Source organism: Heterocephalus glaber, unplaced genomic scaffold (genome assembly GCF_053883595.1).
Source record: "Heterocephalus glaber isolate CG9 unplaced genomic scaffold, H.glaber_assembly_v1.0 deba00001613, whole genome shotgun sequence".
Lineage (NCBI taxonomy): Eukaryota > Metazoa > Chordata > Mammalia > Rodentia > Bathyergidae > Heterocephalus > Heterocephalus glaber.
Window position 1 is genome coordinate 33,891,978 of NW_028258384.1, and position 19,845 is coordinate 33,911,822.

The 19,845-nt window shown below is 42.4% G+C and overlaps 1 protein-coding gene across 12 annotated transcripts in view; it reads left to right on the forward strand.

Annotated features, from left to right (window-relative positions):
• The window catches only part of Frmpd3 (FERM and PDZ domain containing 3), a 151,292-nt gene that overhangs the window by 94,298 nt on the left and 37,149 nt on the right, over nucleotides 1-19,845 (forward strand). For 8 of the 12 annotated variants that reach the window (XM_087196731.1, XM_087196732.1, XM_087196735.1 and 5 more), the window contains 4 exons: nucleotides 3,681-3,785; nucleotides 8,014-8,121; nucleotides 10,963-11,094; nucleotides 13,220-13,339. In XM_087196731.1, the coding sequence (XP_087052857.1) occupies nucleotides 3,681-3,785; nucleotides 8,014-8,121; nucleotides 10,963-11,094; nucleotides 13,220-13,339 (465 nt within the window). Of the gene's footprint in view, nucleotides 1-3,680; nucleotides 3,786-3,805; nucleotides 4,278-8,013; nucleotides 8,122-10,962; nucleotides 11,095-13,219; nucleotides 13,340-18,941; nucleotides 19,561-19,845 lie in introns of those variants that run through there. The other 4 variants (XM_087196729.1, XM_087196733.1, XM_087196738.1 and 1 more) reach the window with 3 other exon arrangements.

Sequence of the window (19,845 nt, forward strand, 5' to 3'; positions counted from 1 at the left end):
AAACCTGGAATCTAAGAAACACCTCTCTTCATATCTAGGGAAGATTGGCTCCAGGCACCCCATGGATGTCCAAATCCACAAATATGCAAGTCTTTATATAAAATGGCATATTATTTGAATGTAACCTACCCACATCCTTCCATGCACTTTAAATCATCTCTACATTATTTATAGTACCTAATATAATGTAAATGCTATGTAAGATTGTTATACTATATTGTTAGGGAATAAAGACAAGAAAGAAGCCTATAAATGTTCAGTAGAGATCCAAATTTCTTTAAAATATAGTTGATCTGCAATTGGTTGAATTTGAGTATGCAGAATCTGTGGATACAGAGGGTTGGATGTAGTTTCCAGCATTTGCTAATTATACTTCTGGCTGAATTTTCGGGTGAGTTTTCAAGAACTACAGAGCCTGCCTAGCTGATTCTTTGGACATTTCTTGTAGAATTGGGTAAGCAAAGTGGTACAGAGCCCAGAGGTAGAAAGCCAAGAGACCTGGGTTAAATCTCTCATATCTCTCCCCCCAAATAGTGTAGAAACTGGATGAGTCATTTTAGAGTATTAGATCTCCTTTCCCTCACATCTAAAAATATTTGTTATGGGTCCCAGCACCCAGAAGGAAGCTCCCTGCCTCCATCCCAGGCTCCTAGGGCAGAGAAGGTGAGCCGGTCCCAGCACCCGGAAGGAAGCTCCCCCGCTGTCATTCCAAGCTCCTAGGGCAGAGAAGGTGAGCTGCACGGGTGCCAGAAGCACCCCCCATCCCCGTGGAAATGAGAAGACACATAAACAAGCCTCAAAAACAGACTTCCAGATCACCTACAGCAACCCCAAAGGGAAACGAGATGGAACACTCTGATACTCAACCACCTGGACTCTCTGAACTGGCAACAAAAGAGGATCTGGGAAAAAGGAAATCAGAAATAATTACTCAGATAACAGCAAAGATTTTGCTTATGGTGCAAGACATGATTAACAAATCTAGAGAGGACACAGATTTAAAAAATAGAGGATCTGAGGAACATGATGGAATCCCAACATAGGAAACAAATGGAATCCATAAAACAGATACAAACAGATTTCCAAGAGATTAAAAACTCCATCAAAAGTCTGCACAGCAGAATGAACCAATGTGAGGATAGAATTTCACATATAGAAGATAAGATTGCAATTAGTGAGGAGGAAAAGAAAAATTGCTTTAAAATTGTAAGGGAACATGAGAAATCAATCCAGCAGCTGCTAGACAATGCAAAGAAGAATAACATAAGACTGATTGGAGTCAATGAAGAAAGAGGAGACAGTGCAGATGACGTAAAAAAGCTGTTCACAGAAGTGATGGCAGAAAACTTCCCAAAGAGGGGAAAAGAACTTGACATACAGATAAGTGAGGCATATAGGACTCCAGCTAGCCTTAATCAAAAAAAAATCTACACATAGGCATATAATAGTTAGGATTCCAGAAATCCAACAGAAGAACAAAATTCTACAAGCAGTGAGAGAAAAGAAACAAATCACATACAAATGAAAGCCCATCAGAATCACAGCAGACTTCTCAATGAAAACCCTCAAGGCAAGAAGAGCTTGGAGTGATGTATTTCAAGCCCTAAAGGAAAACAACCTCCAACCCAGATTGATGTACCCTGCAAAACTATCTTAAAGAATTGATGGAGAAATAAGATTCTTTCATGATAAAGAGCACCTCAGGAACTTCATGAATACCAAACCGGCACTCCAAAAAATTTTAGACAATACCCTAGGAAAAGACAATGAGGATCACAACTCCAGGAAGCCCAGCAGAATGAATCCATTGGGTGTGACAAATTAAATGCAAAGGGGGAGAATCCAACAAAAAGAAAAAGTCATGACAAGGCTTTTAAAACTTTTGACTTCATCTCCCTAATGAGTGTATAACTCAATCTTATTATTGTACTGATTAGTATTTTTCTGGTTCTAGAATTGCCCACCATTCCTTGTGCTATACTGGCTATTTATCATCTTATTATGTCTACATTTTAATTGGGTTGTCTATTAATGAGCTCTAAGAATTCTTTATATATTCTGGTCATAGGTTATATGCATTGTAAATATGGTCTGTTTAAGGACTACTTTTCATTTTAATGATGTCATTTAAAGTTCCAAATTTTGATGGAATCCCATTTATCAATTTTTTTCTTCTATACATCATGCTTTTTGTATCCTAGGTAGTTCTTGCCTACCCTGAATTCATAAATATTTTCCCTTATAATTTCTTCTTAAAGTTTTATACTTTTAGGCTTTCTTATTTAGGTTCATAGATCCCTTCAAGTTATTTTCATGTATGGAAAAAAAGAGTTGAGGTTAATTTTTTATATACAGATACCAGATGTTCTAGTGCCATTTGCTGAAAACACTATCTCTTCCTCGGCTCTTGAATTGAGTTTATAGTCTATAAAATGCTAATGTTAAATAATCTTTCAAAACTCAGTGGACCATATATGTGTGGTTCTGTTTCTAGATTCTCTGATTTATTCCAATGTCTTTCCTTACGCCAACACTGCCTTGATTACTGTAGTTTTAGAAGAAGTCTTAAAATTGGGTGCTAAACGTCTTCCAACTGTTTTTGGTTTTTTTTTTTGGCTTTTCTAGGTCCTTTGTACTCCTACATAACTTTTAAATTTCAATATCCAATTCTTCATTTATAGCAGGTATACCCAGACCTGAATTTTTATATATACCTTGTGTTTTCTAATCCTGCCAAATTCAAGTACAAGTTCTAGGGGCTCCTAGAGATTTCTTAGTATTTTCTCTGTAGATGATCATTTCATCGACATATAAAGATTTTGCTTCTGCCGTGCCAATCCTATCCTAGTTGTGTCATTTTATTGCCAGACTATTTTGATTTAGACCTATGTTTCAAAGTCTAATGGACAGATGAAGAGCAGGTATATATGCCCCTGTTCCCCACTTTAGGGAGAAAGCATTGTATCGTCTCCATTCATAGAAGGAGTTTTTGTCGGAAGTATGGAGTACATGTCTTTGATCTGTTGAGAAGTTTCTGTTCTACTTCTAGTCTCCTGATAGCTTTTACCATGAACAGCTGTAGAATTTAGTCCAATACTCTTTCTCCAACTAGTGACAGGATCATATGGCTTTCTCCTTTCCTCTGTTAAAATGATCACTTTTGGGAGTGGATCTTCCAATGCTGAACCAACACTGCCATCCCTATAATAAAACCACTTTCTACATACTGCCAAAAAAAAAATTTGTTATGAACCTCCTTCCTAGGGGCAGGGCATATCTGTGTGAGATGAATGATATCATTTGTATAAATCCTCTGGGATACTTATATTCAGATGTAATAGAATCCACTATTAGGTATACCTCCTACTAAGAAAATCAAATAAATAAAAATTCAGTGTATGTTTTTACTATTTTTGCAAACCCCCTAGGTCTGGAGTATTCATAATGGGATTCAATTTACCCACATTTGATTCATGGCCAGCTTTTTCACAGTACACCAGTCATATAGGGACATACTCCACACATTGGCTTGCCCCTAGTAAGTAATCAATATTTATTTGCTTATTCCTTGATCAGTAAGGCAAAGTGCACCTGTACTGGGACATCGTCACTCTGATGTGACAAAGGCTAGATTTCCCCCCAGAGATGGAACACTCACCAGCTCTCTGTTCTTTTTCCAGTCCCCTAAATCTGCCTTCATTAGTGCTGCGAAGAAGGCCAAGCTGAGGTCTAATCCTGTGAAGGTTCGATTTTCCGAGCAGGTAGCAATTGGAGAAACAGGCGCAGTAAGTACATCCTCAGCTCTCTCTCTTCAGCCCTTGGCCAGAATCAGCTTGGCTGTCAAGATCTTGCTCTGGAGCCCCTTGCAGTGGATGGAGTTTTGAAGGGGTTGGAGTGGGAGGAATTCCAGTGCTGTGAGTGAGGAGGTACTGAGTGGAGAGGAGTGTGCAGCATCAAGAGAGGCCCTGGGCATTGGAGGAAGAAGAAACACATATTGATTCACTTGGGATCCTCTTGGTGCTTAGAGAAATTTCTGTTCCTAGCACAATAGCTTACACTTAAGGCAAGTGCTCCATAAATCTCTTTTGCTACTTGATAGAAGCAGAAAGGAAGTAATGATTTTCTGAAGATCCAAAGAACAAGTGGCTGGTTAAATTAAGCTCTCTTTACATTTAAGTGGCCCTGCAATTCCACGTCTTGCCTGTAGAAGACTGGTGATGGGTGAAGCTGCCTAGGGGAAATGACAGACTCTCCTTAAAACTCCAATTTTTTATCAGGTATCTGCTGGGCACCTTAGACATCACAACGGGTTCAAAATAAATCCCTGTTTCCCGCCACTTTCCAGATACCTTTCAGGTGTTCTAGGGACACATGGTTCAGATTGAGACAATAGAATGAATATCCACTTCTCAGTGGTGTCATCTTGGGGAACAGGTAGTGTTTGACAGCCCATGCCATGTAGCTGCCAGTCGGGCAGGAGAGGGGTTCTGACCAGCCCATGCTCTTCTTGCTGCCTGAGTTTTCATGCAGTGTGCTGTCTGCTCCAGATGTGCAGATGAGAAGAGGTGGGTGGAAAGCAGAAAAGTGTATTCAGCAATCATGGATTCTGGCCCAAAGCCCTCCAGGAATCTGTGGAAGGTGGTGATAGCCCAGTGGGACAGGGATAGCTGGAGCTAGCAGGCACTCGTGCTTTTTGTAGGCAGTAGAGGGATGGGCTGTCAGAGGCCTTAGCATTTATGTACTGAGGCACAGCTGCAGTTGCTGAGAGAAGACAGCAGGCCCAAAATGAGCAGGGAAATCAGCAGGATATCAAGCACTTCTATAGTTCTTTGAGGCAGAGCCACTCAGAAGAAGGGATAGAGGACACAGGTGTCTCCCATCTCCATTTCCATCTCATCCCCCAAACCAGCCCATGCCCTCCATCTCTATACAAGGAAAGCCGGAAAGCCTAGAGGACTACAGGACCCCACTGGCAAGCTGACTGAATAATTTGTGATTGGAAGCTCTGTAAATCCTCAAAGAAAATGTTGAAGAGAAGCAAAGATTGGTGAACAGAGTGGAGAGGGACCAGGATGGAGCCCCTAAAGATGAGGGTGAAGCAGATCCTGAGGTCAAGTCACCAAGTGCACATTTGTTTCTTGAACCCTTGAACGCCCTGGGGACATATGGCTTGAATTTTTTTTTTTTTGAGGCAGGGTCTCCCTTTGTAGTTCAATCTGGCCCTGAACTCACTAGGTAGCCCAGGCTGGCCTCAAACTTTCGGCAGTCCTCATGCCTCAGCCTCCCGAGTGCTGGGATTACGGGCATGCGCCACCACACCCGGCTTTATATGGCTTGAATTTGCAAAGTATGGATAGGTACATCCTGTCCCATCTCAACATTACAGAGGAAATCAACCAAGCCAGGGCACCCAGTGAAGAACTCCCTCCCCTCTTCTCCCTTCCCTTATTCCTCTCCTTTTTTCTTCCTTCTCTTCCTCTTCCTTCCACTGTCTCCTTCCTCCACCATGACTGCCTTCTTCATACCTCAAAGCTAGGCCACAGACACAATCAAGCCCCTACTGTAGTCCAACCTGAATCCAAATCCCCCAGAGTATCCAGAACCCATCCTAAATTACCTCTCTCTCCTGGACAGGTCAACAAGCATTGTTCAAGGCTCCTTCCTGTCTGGGAAAGAGACATACATCAATCTTCCAACTCACTGTGCTCAGGAAATTACGTGATGTCACAACAGCATCCCATCCACCGCTGCCACCAGTGTGGACCATGGCAGCATACTGGGACCTGGGGGAGTCCAGGTCCAGGTGACTCCAGACTATTCTATCATCCCTTTCCCCTCATTTTCCAAAGCTTTATTAGGCAGCAGGGGCAAAAATAAATCCTGTGGGTGCTCCTTGCCAACTCTATTTTGAAGCAAAATCAATTAAGTAATTATCTGAGTCCAACCCAATGTGCTAAATAAAAACTGCCACTGCTGAGCATCATTAGCCTGGGGATCCAGGCCTCTGTGCTTGGCAGGAATGAGGCACCCCATCAGGGATCATAGAGGACCAGGGAGCCACACTATTCCATCTTGATATCCCATTGCTTCGCACCTTGGCTTGACCCCAGGCAAACTTGACTCCAGGCTCCCCACCTCTGCTAGCCACATTCCAACTCAAGAGGACTTGCTTGTTTCTATTTAACTGCTTTGTCTGTGACAGTCACTAGATCTGGAGTGTTCTCTTTTGGCTTCTCTAATAATCCATACCTACCATCTCCTTCAAAATCAAAATCCGATTCGCCTTACCTTGAAAACATTAACCATTTTATGCCTGTTGGTTTGTTTTGGTTTCAGTGTGTGTGTGCGTGTGTGCGTGTGTGTGTGTGTGTGTGTGTGTTTGTATGTTCACTATAACAGATTACTGTAAGACTGGACACAAGTCCTCTATTTTTTTTGTAGTCCTCCTGGGGGCTTAGCATAGTGCTGAGTATAGAGTACAGGTTCAATAAATGTCCGTTGAATTAAGGAATCTTCTGTGCAGCCTATGAGTTCCTCTAGAACTGATAATGTTGGCCCAGAGAAATGGTTGCAGCCTTGTCATGAGTCTAATCATTCAAGTAAGCACATACTAAGCACCTACTGCTCATTCATTGAGCAGCCACTTACTGGACACCAACTGTGTGCCAAAAAACTCTGTTTATTATTGGAATTACAAAGATTAATAGATGTTGTGGTTGTGTTCTGAGTTTACAGTTTGGGAACAAAAAATATTCTTCAAAAATATGAATGTACTGAGAAAGGTGTATATAAATTGCTCTATGAACACATGGGAAGTCTAGGCCCTAAGTATCTGATAATATTGGACCAAGGCTTTACAGAATACATATTTGAGCTGAGTTTTAAAGGCTGAATAGAAGTTTGACAAGAAGGGAAAGGGGAAGACAGAAGGAATGGCCTTTACTTAATGAGTTCTTACTGAGAAATTAACATGTGCCATTATATAAGAAAGAAACCCCAGCCTGGGCCAGAAAAAGTTATGCTAAGGAGTTAGCAGGTGTTCAGAAATGGGCCTTGCCAGTGGTTTTCAATCAGGGTCAGTGCTGCCAACTCCAGGAACTTTTGGAAATATTTGCAGCTGCCTTGGAGCATCCTTATAATTGGTCATGCTACCGGCATTTAGTGTCTCAGGGTCAGAGATCCTGAGTATCCTCCAGGGAATGAGACGTTCGTGAACAATGAAGAATTGTCAGAGATATGGAGGCATGAGAGAGGCAAAAGTACTAGAAATGATAAGACATGACTCCAGAAAGGAAGGCATGGGCTAGGTCAGAAAGGGCCAGAAAGCTGAGCATGGAGGCACATGCCTGTAATCCCAGCCCTCTGGTTGGCTGAGACAGGAGGATCACAAGTTCCAGCCCAGCCTGGACAAGTTAGTAACTTAGAGAGACCCTGTCTCAAAATAAAAAATAAAAAAGGGATGGGAATGCAGCGCAATATGAAGGCCCCGGGTTCAATACCCAATGGAGAAAAAAGGAAGGAGGAAAGGAAGGAAGGAAGGAAGGAAGGAAGGAAGGAAGGAAGGAAAAGCTAGGATGCCATGAAGAGGAGGGAATGGCAGAGCAAAGGCAGACAGAGGAGTGGCCTCAGCTTGTGAAGGCCCAGATGGAAAGGGAAGTATCAGGAGAGAGGCTGAGGTGAGTGAGGTGGGCTCAAAAAGAGCCTTTCATGGACCCTTCAGGCTGTCATAGGCCAAGCACAGCTCGAAGCTGTGGCACTTTGAACCACAGTAGAGTGCAAGTTCACTGTGATGTCAAATGAAGGATTAACTTTTGATATGGCCCAGTGTCTTCTTGGGGAATTTGGTTTTGGTCTCCACAAAACATTATTACTGATCTGCTTTCTTCTCTGTCTCTGTCCTCCCATCCCTTTGGCTCCCTGTCTCCTTCTCCTTCTCCTTCTTCCTTGCCACACCATCCTGTGGCTTCCCTCCTCCTTCTAAATGAGCCCTCTCCTTTCCCTGCCTGTTCATAGAAAATGATGAAGAAGGAAGCCCTCCTCCTCATCCCCAATGTCCTGAAGGTTTTCTTAGAAAATGGGCAGATCAAGTCATTCACTTTTGATGGCCGGACCACTGTTAAGGTACATACAGTCTCCTCATCTGGTCCCATGCTCCTCTGAGAATGTACGTGGCTGCTCGCTGCCAGAGCAAGGTGGCCTTTGACCTCCTGATATTTCATGAGGCTTTAGAAATGCAGTCCTCAGATGAGGCTGGGGGTGGAAATTTGCATGCTCAACTGTGTGCTAGTAATTGCAAAAATATGTGTATGCATATGTGGGCACCTGTGTGCATGTCTGCTTGTCAGTTGCTTTATGTACACATTATACATGGTCTTCAGGACTCTTAGGAACTGAGAAGTCTGAAGATCATTAAGCCAGTTATAAAGCAAAAGTGATTTATATTAATACAGTAATACCTAAGCAAATTTACACACAGAAATAAACAAATGCAATCTCTTGAGATTAGCTTAGCCATCCCTTCCTTTTTAAATAACAACCAGGTCTTGAGCACTGAACCAAGATTTGAAAATTCCAGCCACAGCCCCTTTGGCTATTCTTTTCACAGGCAGAGCAATTACAGTACTGAACTGTGATTCTTAACAGCTCAGCCAGGCATCAAAAAGTCCTAGTGATTCTTAGTCCTGAGGAGTAGAGGCAATGATAGGTTTACTCTGCTCTGGGACAGAAATATCTGTTCATACTTTTTCTGGACTCTCTCCAGAAAAAGAATGCCAACCCAAGAATGAATGTTTTAATACAACCAATGCTCCCCAAACTGCTGGGCAAGTACTGCACCTACCCAAGAAACCTACCTTGTCCCACAGGTGTCCTGAGGTTCCCACCCTGGGGACAAGAGAATCCTATAAGTAAGAAAACCCTGGGCTGGGGATTTAGCTCAGTGGTTCGCTGCCTGCCTTGCAAGTGCAAGGTCCCGAGTTCAATCCCCAATACAAAAAAAGAAAGAAAGAAAGAAAACCCTGGGCTAGGAAACTTTTGTAAAAAAAAAAAAAGCTTTTGCAAAGAGGATTTATCAGGTGCTCAGAATGGGCCTTCCCAGTGGTTTTCTACAAGGGTTGGTACTGCACACTCCCAGAGAACTTTTGCAATTGTCTAAGGGTATTTTGGATCATCCCAATGATTTGTTGTGCTACTGGCTTTTAGTACCTCAAGATCAAAGATGCTGAGTGTTCTGGAGGAGAGACCATCCCTGAATGATGAAGAATTGCTCTGCCCAGAGTTCCAGTAGCGTTTGATTGCAGTACAGTGTGCCTAAACCATGTTGATTGAATGAACAGTTTCTTTTTTTTTTTTTTAACTTTCTACGCAGTACATAACAATTACATTCATCATGGGGAGTTGAACCAAGAGTTTCTTTGGGAGGCTTAGGCCTAGGTGGATTTCCAAGAGGACCTAGGACCAAAGTGCACTCCTTAGGGAGCCATAGGATGGTCTCTTGGCCACTGAAGTTCTCAGGCTATGGGAGGGGACTTTGAAACAGAACTAGGCTATCCAGAGGGAATCCAAATGTCCCTCCTCCAGATGTGGGTATCTCTTTGTATTGAAATGTTCCTTGGTATTTGTTCATGGGTTATTTGCCCACTGTACAGTCTGTCTCCACACTGGAATGTTTACCACCCTCTCTTCCCCCTTGGAGGCTTCTCCAAACATTTTTCCTACCTCCTGTTGTCACCGCATTCATGGCATCCATCTAGCCTGGGCTCTGCAGAACAGCAGTGTTTCTCTCACTGATGATGTCACTCTGACTTCAGGAAGGGCACACTGGTTGTTTATTGGAACTTTGATAGGTTGCCAAGCCATTTGTCCCAGAGAGGTACCTGGATGAATTGACAGCCTGGCGCAGGGGCTATTACACTTGTAACACCAGTTGGCAATCATCAGCTTGGCCAGTCACAATCCCAATGCAGCTGAACTGCAAAGAAAACTTCATGTGTCCCTGCCAGAGCTCCAGCAACACTGGCCAGCAGCTCTGTGACTACTTGGATAACACAAAGAGATCCTCTCAAGTACCCACCAATTTCCAGCCTCCCATCTGAATGGCTAAATATCTTTCAGTGTGCACTGAGGGGCTTGTTTGGCAGCTCTGACTGTCAGAGAGCTTTATGTTCCCATGCCTGCTTCTTTCCAGCTTTTGAGGCCTGGGAGATGCTGACTCCATGAACACACACACTGGAATACAGAGAATATGCCAAAGTCACAGCAAATAAATAGCAGAAGTCTAAAAACTGACATTTGGCCAGCCCCCACCAATATGTTTCCAGGCGCCCTAGTATTAAAAGTAGGGCAGCAGAGCAGACAGAGCCCAGAAGTAGTCAGATTTATGACTATACACCAGACACGTGACATAATTCCTCTGCATGGACACATTTTTCAAGTGGCTAAATTGAATATATAAAAACCAGCTAGAGTCAAAAATGAACATTTTACCAGTAACTCAAGTCATTTGATTTAGATTATGAATCTACAAATGGTATATTTTTAATCATATAAGTGTAGCTTTTACTTTTGTTAATTTCTAAGTAAAGAGTTGACAGACAAATCAGAGTGGACATTGTGACAGGAGAAAAGATGAGGAAAGAACCAACATTGCACTTGGCACTCAGAAAATAATTTGTTGACTGGAAGGAAGGAGGAAGAAATATAACTTTCTTTTACCATATGCCAGGAACAGCTACCTCCACCCCCTGAACTGTTGGTGTTTCCCAGGGCCCAGACCTGTGGGCAGCACTCGGGGGTCCCTTATTCATCTTGGAACACAAGGCTTGGGCCACCATAAAGGCTAGTGTTTCAGCCTGCTCCACAGGATGGTAGTGCTTTGTTTTCAATCCCCCCTCCATGTGTTTGGTACTTAAGACAGCTGAGAGCAAGAACAGATCACCCTTCAAGGCTCTTTTTCTTCCATAGGACGTGATGGTGACATTACAGGACCGTCTCTCCTTAAGGTACATTGAGCACTTTGCTCTTGTCCTTGAGTATGCTGGGCCAGAACAGAATCACAAGTTCCTGCTTCTCCAGGACAAGCAACCCCTGGCTTATGTAAGTAACTCCTTTATCCTGACTATAGGTAGGTTTGCATGTGGCCTGTACTAGAGAAGAGAATCCAAGGCATTTTCTGTCTGGAAAATTCATGATTATATGCTCAGCCAGCTCCCAGAAGACACATTTCTTACTTGAGGCTGTTACTGCCCAACTCCAGAGGGCCTTTGGCTATACCCTTTGTGACCCAAGGAGGGCATGAAGACCATTAGTCTTGGTCTCTTAGTGGGAAGAGTACAGTGTGGTGATTCATAGCATAGTACCTGGAATGCCATGTGGGAAAAGGCTGGGGAAATCCAGGACTGCTGGGTGGGATTTCCTCAAGGGAGAGCACCAAGAAGTATCAGAGAGGTGAATAGGACCAGTCAATATTCCCAGGTAGGGTGGGAAGAGTTGAAGGGGTACAGTTGGGTAGAAATACATTTTCAGAGCCTGCATGGAAACCTAATAAAAACCAAAATCGAGCCAGGCATGGTAGTGCAGGCCTGTAATCCCAGCACCTGGGAGGCTGAGGTAGGAGGATCAGCATGAGTTCAAGGTCAGCCTGGGCTACATAGTAAGTTCAAGGCCAACCTGAACTATATAGTGAGACCCTGTCTCAAAAACACAATCAGACGCACAGAAAAAATGAAAAGAATTTTGGAAAATGTCATCATATTCAGCTGTCAGCCGTATGTAATCCAGAAGCTCACAGGTCAAAAAGGAAAAGTTAAGAAGATCCTTCTTTGGAGGAAAGCTTAAGTGCCCCACCCCTCTGCAGGCCCCAAGCATCCTTTGCATCCAATTGGTCCCTTGTTCCAAATGTGATTTAAAACTTTTTATTATAAAAATTTGCAGCCAGGGATTTAGCTCAGTGGTTCCGGCACCTGCCTTGCAAGTGCAAAGTCCTGAGATCAATCCTCAGTACAAAAAAAAAAAATTTAGAAATTATAAAAAATTGCAAACATATACAAATGTAGAAGGAATATAGTATAACAGATTCTATTGCCCATCTCCAACTTCAATGATTACCAGTATATTGCCAACTTGCTTCACCTATACCTTCAAATGGAGTTTTTATTCATTGGGGTTTTTTTGGAGTTTTCATTCTTGAAACCCACAGTAAGTTGTTTATAGATCTCACCTCTAATTAGCAGCTTACTGTGCTTGAGACTGAGCCCCTCTGCAAGCTGTAAGCCTGAGCCCCACAGCAAAAGGAGCCTAAAAAGTTCTCAGGAGCCCTCTCTTCCTCACCAGTGTCTTGGCACTTAGACCTACTTATTTGATACAGGTCATATCCTGGATATGTCATTTAAAAATACAGTGGACCCTTTACTTAGGAACTCAATCAGTTTCCGAGGGCTGATTGTAACTCAAGTTGGTTGTAAGTCAATACAGCTGAGATCTGGATGTATACCTGGGTACACAGTATAGATAACAAGAGGCCGATGAATCTTACATTAACCTAATTAACCCAAGTTGTTCATATGTTAAACCAGTTGTAACTTGAGGGTCCACTGTACATCACTGAGTCAAAAGGGCAGACCTGGCTCCACATCACTTTTCCCTAGGGTACAGTAGTCTCCCCGCTTACCCACAGGGGATACATTCCAAGACCCACAATGAATGCCTGAAACTGCAGACAGTACTGGACCCTATATATATTGTTTAATCATATACATTAATACCTATGATAAAGGTTAATTGATAAGTTAGGAACAGTAAAAAATTAACAGGGCCGGGAATTTAGCTCAGTGGTTCCACCGCCTGCCTCACAAGTGCAAGGTCCCGAGTTTGATCCCCAGCACCAAAAAAAAAAAGAAATTAACAATAATAATAAAATAGCACAACTATAAAAATAGTCCATGGTAAAAGCTATTTAAAACTCACAAATTGTTTATTTCTGGAATTTTCTATTTAAATAGTTTAAGGTCAAGGGTGGCTACTGGTAACTGAAACCAGGGAAAGTGCAACCTTGGGTAAGGGGGCATTGCTGAATATGAATCTGCCAGGTGGGAGACAGAATGGGAAACAACAGCCCAACTCTGCCCCAAACCCCACTTTAAGGACCTACCAAGCTGACTGCCCATGACCCCAGCCATTGATTCTAGATCTCTCTCCCACATGTCTCGTCCCTGTGACTCAGGTGGTACAGCGGACACACTATCATGGAATGAAATGCCTCTTCCGAATAAGCTTCTTTCCCAAAGACCCTGTGGAGCTGCTGCAACGGGATCCTGCTGCTTTCGAGTACCTATACATCCAGGTAGAGTCTGGCTTGGGGATACACAGACAGACAGACAGACCAGTGGACAAAAAAGCAAGCAGGCTATTCTGCCATCACAATGAAGTCTTTATATAAGTTTTTCCAACCTCCAGGTAGCTCTGAAGGCCCTTTCTTTTTCTACTGCCATTGTAATCCATGGCCAAATTGGCTGGCCTGGTGACCTGAGCTGGCTGTGGCTCAAAGTCCTATTCGTCCACACAGAACTCATGAGTTTTCAGGAAGATATAACCTCAGTAATTCTGGAACCTTCACAGGATCCCAAAGTTTGACAAACCCACTTCAGTTTCAGAAGAGCCTCAATTTCTAATACCTAGCTCAAATAAGGGAATGATTCCAAATTCACTTCATCCAGACATATTTACTGAGCACTTCCTCTGGGCCAGGCCCTGCACTAGGTCCTGGTAGTCAGGGGTAAAGAAAGAACTGTCCTGGCTCATCAGAGCTTGCATGTGAATAAATAAATAGGCTGGTAGCAGGGTTCACTGTCAATGAGGGCACCCAGGAATTAGTTTGCCAACTCTGCGTGGGAGAAAGGCAATGACAGCTCCACAGAGGAAGGGATACATGCATACTTTTAGCTACAGAGGATGAGTGGAAGTTGCTGTGTAGAGAGATGGACTAGAGGGGACATATTCTAAGCAAGGGGACTCAGCATTTACAAAGGCATGGTGGCATGAGGCAGCATGACATGAGAAAACTGTGAGTAATTTATTATAACTGCACCACAGGATGTGGTGTAAGGAGCAGTACTAAATGAAGTTGGAGGGACAGGAAGCAGGTGGTAAAGGGCTTGGTAGGCCATGGCAAACATGGGCATTATTATGGAGGCTGGGCAGTGGTTCTGAAAGTCTGGTCACTGAACTGGTAGCATCAACATCAGCTGGGAACTTGCTAGAGATGCAAATTCTTGGGCCCCAACCCAGTCCTATTGAATCAGAAACTCTGGAAGTGGAGCCCAGTGATCTATTTTAACAAGCCTCCATGAGATTCTGTTACCCAAACAACTTTGAAAATCGCTGCCCTAAGACACTGGCTTTTAAACCCAGCTGCACATTAGAATTACCTGGGAAGCTTTGAAAAATTTTATCCACTTCACCAATGACTGATTAAATCAAAATCTATGGGAGTGGGGCCCAAGCATTTGTATTTCCTAAATTCCTCCTGTAATGCTAACGTGCAGCCAAAGTAAAGAAATTCTTCTGAAGGGTGAGGACACAGAAATGACAAAAGGAGAATGGCCTGGTCAGAGGAGCAATTTCAAAAGGTCACTACAGCGCCAAGGAAGCACATTAGCTAGGGTACTATGGCTGTTATCCAGAGGAGAAATGATGAGAGTCAGAATCCAGGCTATAAGGGAGGGGTGGAGTGGGATTCAGAGAGATTTAAAAAGTAGAATTGCTAGGCTTTGACTTGATGAGTGTGTGGTACAGGTGATAGCATTCCTCAAATTAGGGAATAAAGGCATTGGAATAGGTTTGAGATGAATTCATTTGGGGATATATTGAGTTTTAGGTGCCCACAAGACATACACAGCACTTAATGAAGAAAAAAACCTCAAACTCCATCTATCTCTGACGGTGACCCTAGGAACATGCTATGAGACATCCTGACTGTCTTTTCTGTCCTTTCAGACAGCCTAAAATGTTAGAAACATTTCTCACCCCAAGTTTCTTTTTTTTTTTTCCGGTACTGGGAATCAAACTGAGGACCTTGTGCTTGCCAGATAGGCACTGCACTACATTCCCAGCCCAAATCCAATGTCTTCCTTTTTTTAGTTCTGGAAACTGAATTTAGGGCCTTGTGCTTGCCAGCCAGGCACGGTGCCATTGAGCTATATCTCTGGCCCCCTTGGCCCAAGTTTCTTTACCAACCTTCTAGTGTAACATCCAGGGAGGACTGTGCACCATGCCACACCATGCCAACTGTATTGTTCAGGGTGGAGAGCAAGCCACTGTTCTTCCACATCATGCCACTGCTCTGCTGGAATGCGCAGCTCCTGGCGATCCTAAACCCAGCATCGGTAAAGAACTAGAGAAGCGGTTTACAATAAAAGAAGACAATTTATTTGAAGATGGGGAAGGAGGGAGAGAGGGATGACAGACAGCTCCTCCGGAGGAGTAGGGAGAATTCGAAAGTGAATTGCAGGAGGATTGCTTGTGTGCAGCTGCTTTTAATGAGATCCTGGTCCCAAGCAGGCTCCTGGAATCTGATTGGCCCCCTGGCTGGTCTTTCATCCTAACCTTGGATTTCTTCGTGCCGCAAGACCTTTCCCTGTCCTTTGGGGAGGGTTACATTATGGGTGGGGGCCTTAAGGACAGGTAGTCTAGGCTGAAGGATTAAGAAAAGGGTAAATTTGTGATTCTTACGTTAATCCAGCTACCAGGGAACTTCTGGGTCTTGAGTTCTCTGTCTTTGTCTTCCTAATTGCTTGTGTTTAGCTGCCTTTGTCTAATTCCTCAGAGTCTAGCTGCCTTTCCTCTTATAATTGCTGGAGTCTGGCTACAGGTCAAAACTGCCTTGTTAATTTTTAATAAACCTCAATGAGGCCTTCATCCTATCTTTTTCCTACCTACAGTGCCCTCTGTCCCTACATTAGAAGGCAATGAGTTGTGTGGTTGCTCTATGAATTTCTGAAGTCTAGTTCTCATTTTGTTTGCCCTCAATTTCTTCATTCAAGCTTCTGTGATTTGCCTCAGTTCTAATATTTTGGAATTTGATGACAAGACCACATCTACTCTTTCCTCCCATTGTGATAATATGGACTTCAGCTATATCCCTTCTTTTTTTTTTTTTTTTTTTTTTTTCCCTATGGGGAATGGAACTCAGGACCTCACGCTTGCCAGGCAGGCACTGTGCTGCTGAGCTACATCCCCAGCCCTTTCTCTTTTATATTTAACAGTTTTATTAGAGTCTAATTAACACACAATAAACTTCATGCATTTAAAATGAACAGTATACGATCCCCGGTACCAAAAATAAAATAAAATAAAATAAACAGTATAAATTTTTACATACATGAAGCTATCACCACAATCCAAATATTGAACATATCCAGTATTCTCAAAAGTTTCCTCAGGCCCCCTTGTAATTCATCCCCTGAAGCACTAGGCAACCAGTGACCTGCTTTCTATCACTATAGATTAGTTTTCATTTTCTACAGTTTACATAAATTGAATTACATAGTATGTATACTTATTTTGATCTGGCTTATTTTGCTCAGCATAATCATTTTGAGATCTATCCATGATGTTGCATGTATTAATAGTTAATTTGTTTTTATTGTCAAGTAGTCTTCCACGGTATGGATGTAGTAGAATTTATTACACCTATTGATGGACATTTGGGGTGTTTCCAGATGTTGTCGATTACAAATAAAGCGTCTATGAACATTCATGTATAGCCTTTATATGGACTTTCTTTCCTCTTGGGTAAATGCCTAGTAATGGAATGGTTTGATCATACAGTAGATCTATCTTTCTTTGGTTTTTTTTTTTGGTACCGGGGATTGAACTCTGGTCCTTCACTTGCGAGGCAGGTGGCGGAACCACTGAGCTAAATCCCCAACCCTGGTTTTTTAAAAGAAAATTCAATACTGTTTTACGAAGTGGTTGTACCATCTTACATTCCCACCAGTAATGTATGAGAGTTCCAATTTCTCCACGTTCTTGTCAACATTTACTGTTACTAATATATATTCTTTACTTTAGTCTTTCTAATAATGTATAGTAGCATTATGGATTCCATTTGCATTTCGCTAATGACGAATGATGTTGAACAATTTTTCACGTATTCACTTGCTGTTGTACATCTTCTTTGGTGAAATGTCTGTTCAAATCATTTGCCTGCTTTTTGGAGGGTTTTGTTTGAGGGGTTTTTTTGTTTTTTCTTTTTTTTTTTGGTACTGGGGATTGAACTCAGGACCTTGCACTTGTGAGGCAGGCATGGTGCCATTGAGCTAAATCCCCGGCTTTGCCCACTTTTTTTATTGAGTTGTTTGTTTTCTTATTATTGAGTTTTGAGAGTTCTTTATGTATTCTAGAAACAAGTCATTTGTTGGATATGTAATTTGTAATTATTTTCCCAGGCTGTGGCTTGTCTTTTCAGTCTATAAACTGTGTCTTTCACAGAGCAATTGTTTGAATTTTGATGAAGTCCAGTTTGTTAATTTGTTCTTTTATACACAGTGCTTTTGATGTCATATCTAAAAAAAATCCTTTTCTAACTCAAGGTCATAAGGATCTTCTTTTTTCCCCAGAATTTCTATAGGTTTTACATTTAGGCCTTGATTTTCTTAAGTGGTGCAAGATATTCACCAAAGTGTGTGCGTGTGTGCGTGTGTGCGTGTGTGTGTGTGTGTGTGTGTGTGTTGGCATATGGAGAGACAGTTACTCCAGTACCATTTGTTAAAAAGACTGTTCTTTTTCCACTGAATTGCCTTTGTACCTTTGTCAAAAATCAACTGTCCAGGCTGGACATGGTGGTGCAGGCTTACAATCCTAGCACTCTGGGAGGCTGAGGCAGGAGGATCACAAATTCAAGCCCAGCCTGGCCAACTTAGCAACTTAGTGAGACCCTATCTCAAAATAAAAATAATGATCTGGGGATATAGGTCAGTGCAAAGGCCCTGGCTTCAGTCCCCAGTACCACACGCACACACACACACACACACACACACACACACACACACATCAGTTGCCCACATACATGTGATCTATTTCTATTCTGAACTCTCCATCATTTCTATTGACCTACTTATCTATCCTTATACCAACATCACAGTCTTTTGAGTACTGTAACTTTATAATAAGTATTAAAATTAGGTAGTATTTGTCATCCAATTTTGTTCTTCCTTTCCAAAGTTGTTTTATCTCATCTAGGTCTTTTGTATTTTTGTGTGAATTTTAGAATCAGTTTGTCAATTTCTACTAAAAACCTGATGTATGCTGGGTCTGATGTTAATCCCAGCCTGTGTAATCCCAGTACTGTGGGAGGCTGAGGCAGAAGGATCACAAATTTGAGCCCAGCCTAGGAGACTTAGTCTCCAAAAAACAAAAATGAGGGGCCGGGGATTTAGCTCAGTGGTTCCGCCGCCTGCCTCGCAAGCGCAAGGACCAGAGTTCGATCCCCGGTAACAACAAAAAAAAAAAGCGTTGGGGTATAGCTCAGTGTCAAGGCCCTGGTTTCAATCCCCAGAAAATAAATAAATAAATAAATAAATCAGATGTGATTTGCATTGTATTGTGGTGAATTTATAGATCGGTTTGGAGAGAACTGACATCTTAACAATACTGAGTCATGCAATTCACAGTATTTCTACATTGACTTAAGTCTCCTTTAATCTTTCTCAGTGGCATTTTATAGTTTTCAGTACACAACTCTTTCACATATTTTGTCAGATTTCGCATATTATTTCATATTTTTGATGACATTATAAATGGAGGGGGTTTTTTTGGTTTTGCTTTTGTTTTTTGTCCCAGGGCTCAAACTCGGGACCTTGCGCTTGCGAGGCAGGCGGCGGAACCACTGAGCTAAATCCTCGGCCCATAAATGGGTTTTGTTGTTGTTGTTTTGGGGTTTTTTGTTGTTGTTGTTTTGGTGGTGGTGGTAGTGGTGGTGGTATTGGGAACTGAACCCAGGACCTTTGCCCTGAGCTATATTCCCAGGCCATTTTTTATTTTTTAATTTTGAGATAGGGTCTCATTAAGTCACTAAAGTTGCCCACGATGGACTCAGACTTTTAATCCTCCTGCTCCAGAGTGCAGGGATTACCAGCCTGTGCTACTAGGCCAGCTACATAATTTTGATTTGTAATTTCAATTTCCATTTGTTTGTTGCTAGCATATAGAAATGCAGTTGGTTTTTGTGTATTGATCTTATTTTCTGCAATCTTACTATACTCACTTATTACTTCTAATAGTGTTTTTGGTTTGTTGTGTTTTGTTTGGTAGATTCCACTGGATTTCCTACATAGATGATCATCAATCATTGACAAAGTATTTTTCTTTTTTTCTATTTTTTTTTTTTTTTTTTTTTGGTACCTGGAATTGAGCTCAGGACCTTGCACTTGCCAGGCAGGCGAGGGCGCTGCTGAGCTACATCCCCTGGCCCAGTGTTTCTTTTCTACTCTCTCCTATGCTACAGTGACACTACAGTGGCTCCCTAGTCCCTTAGTCCATCTTGGCTCCACCTCAACCAAATGGGTAACTATTCTGACTGAGGCAGATTCATTCATAGCTGGGGTCTGGCTCTCAGAGTTTGGAATTATCATATACTAGGCCAGCAGTTCCAGAGGACCCCCTCTAGGACAGGATAGGGAAAAATGGCTTTATGTTTTTGTCCTTCAGACCCCAAAGAACAGAATATCTGCCACACCCCTGCAATCCATCCCTCACCCTGGGTTTCCAGGCCAGAGCCATGTGGAGAATCCCTTCCAATGTCTCTCTTTCTTTGCTCCTATCTGAACTAGTAGAAGAGCCTTGTATGAC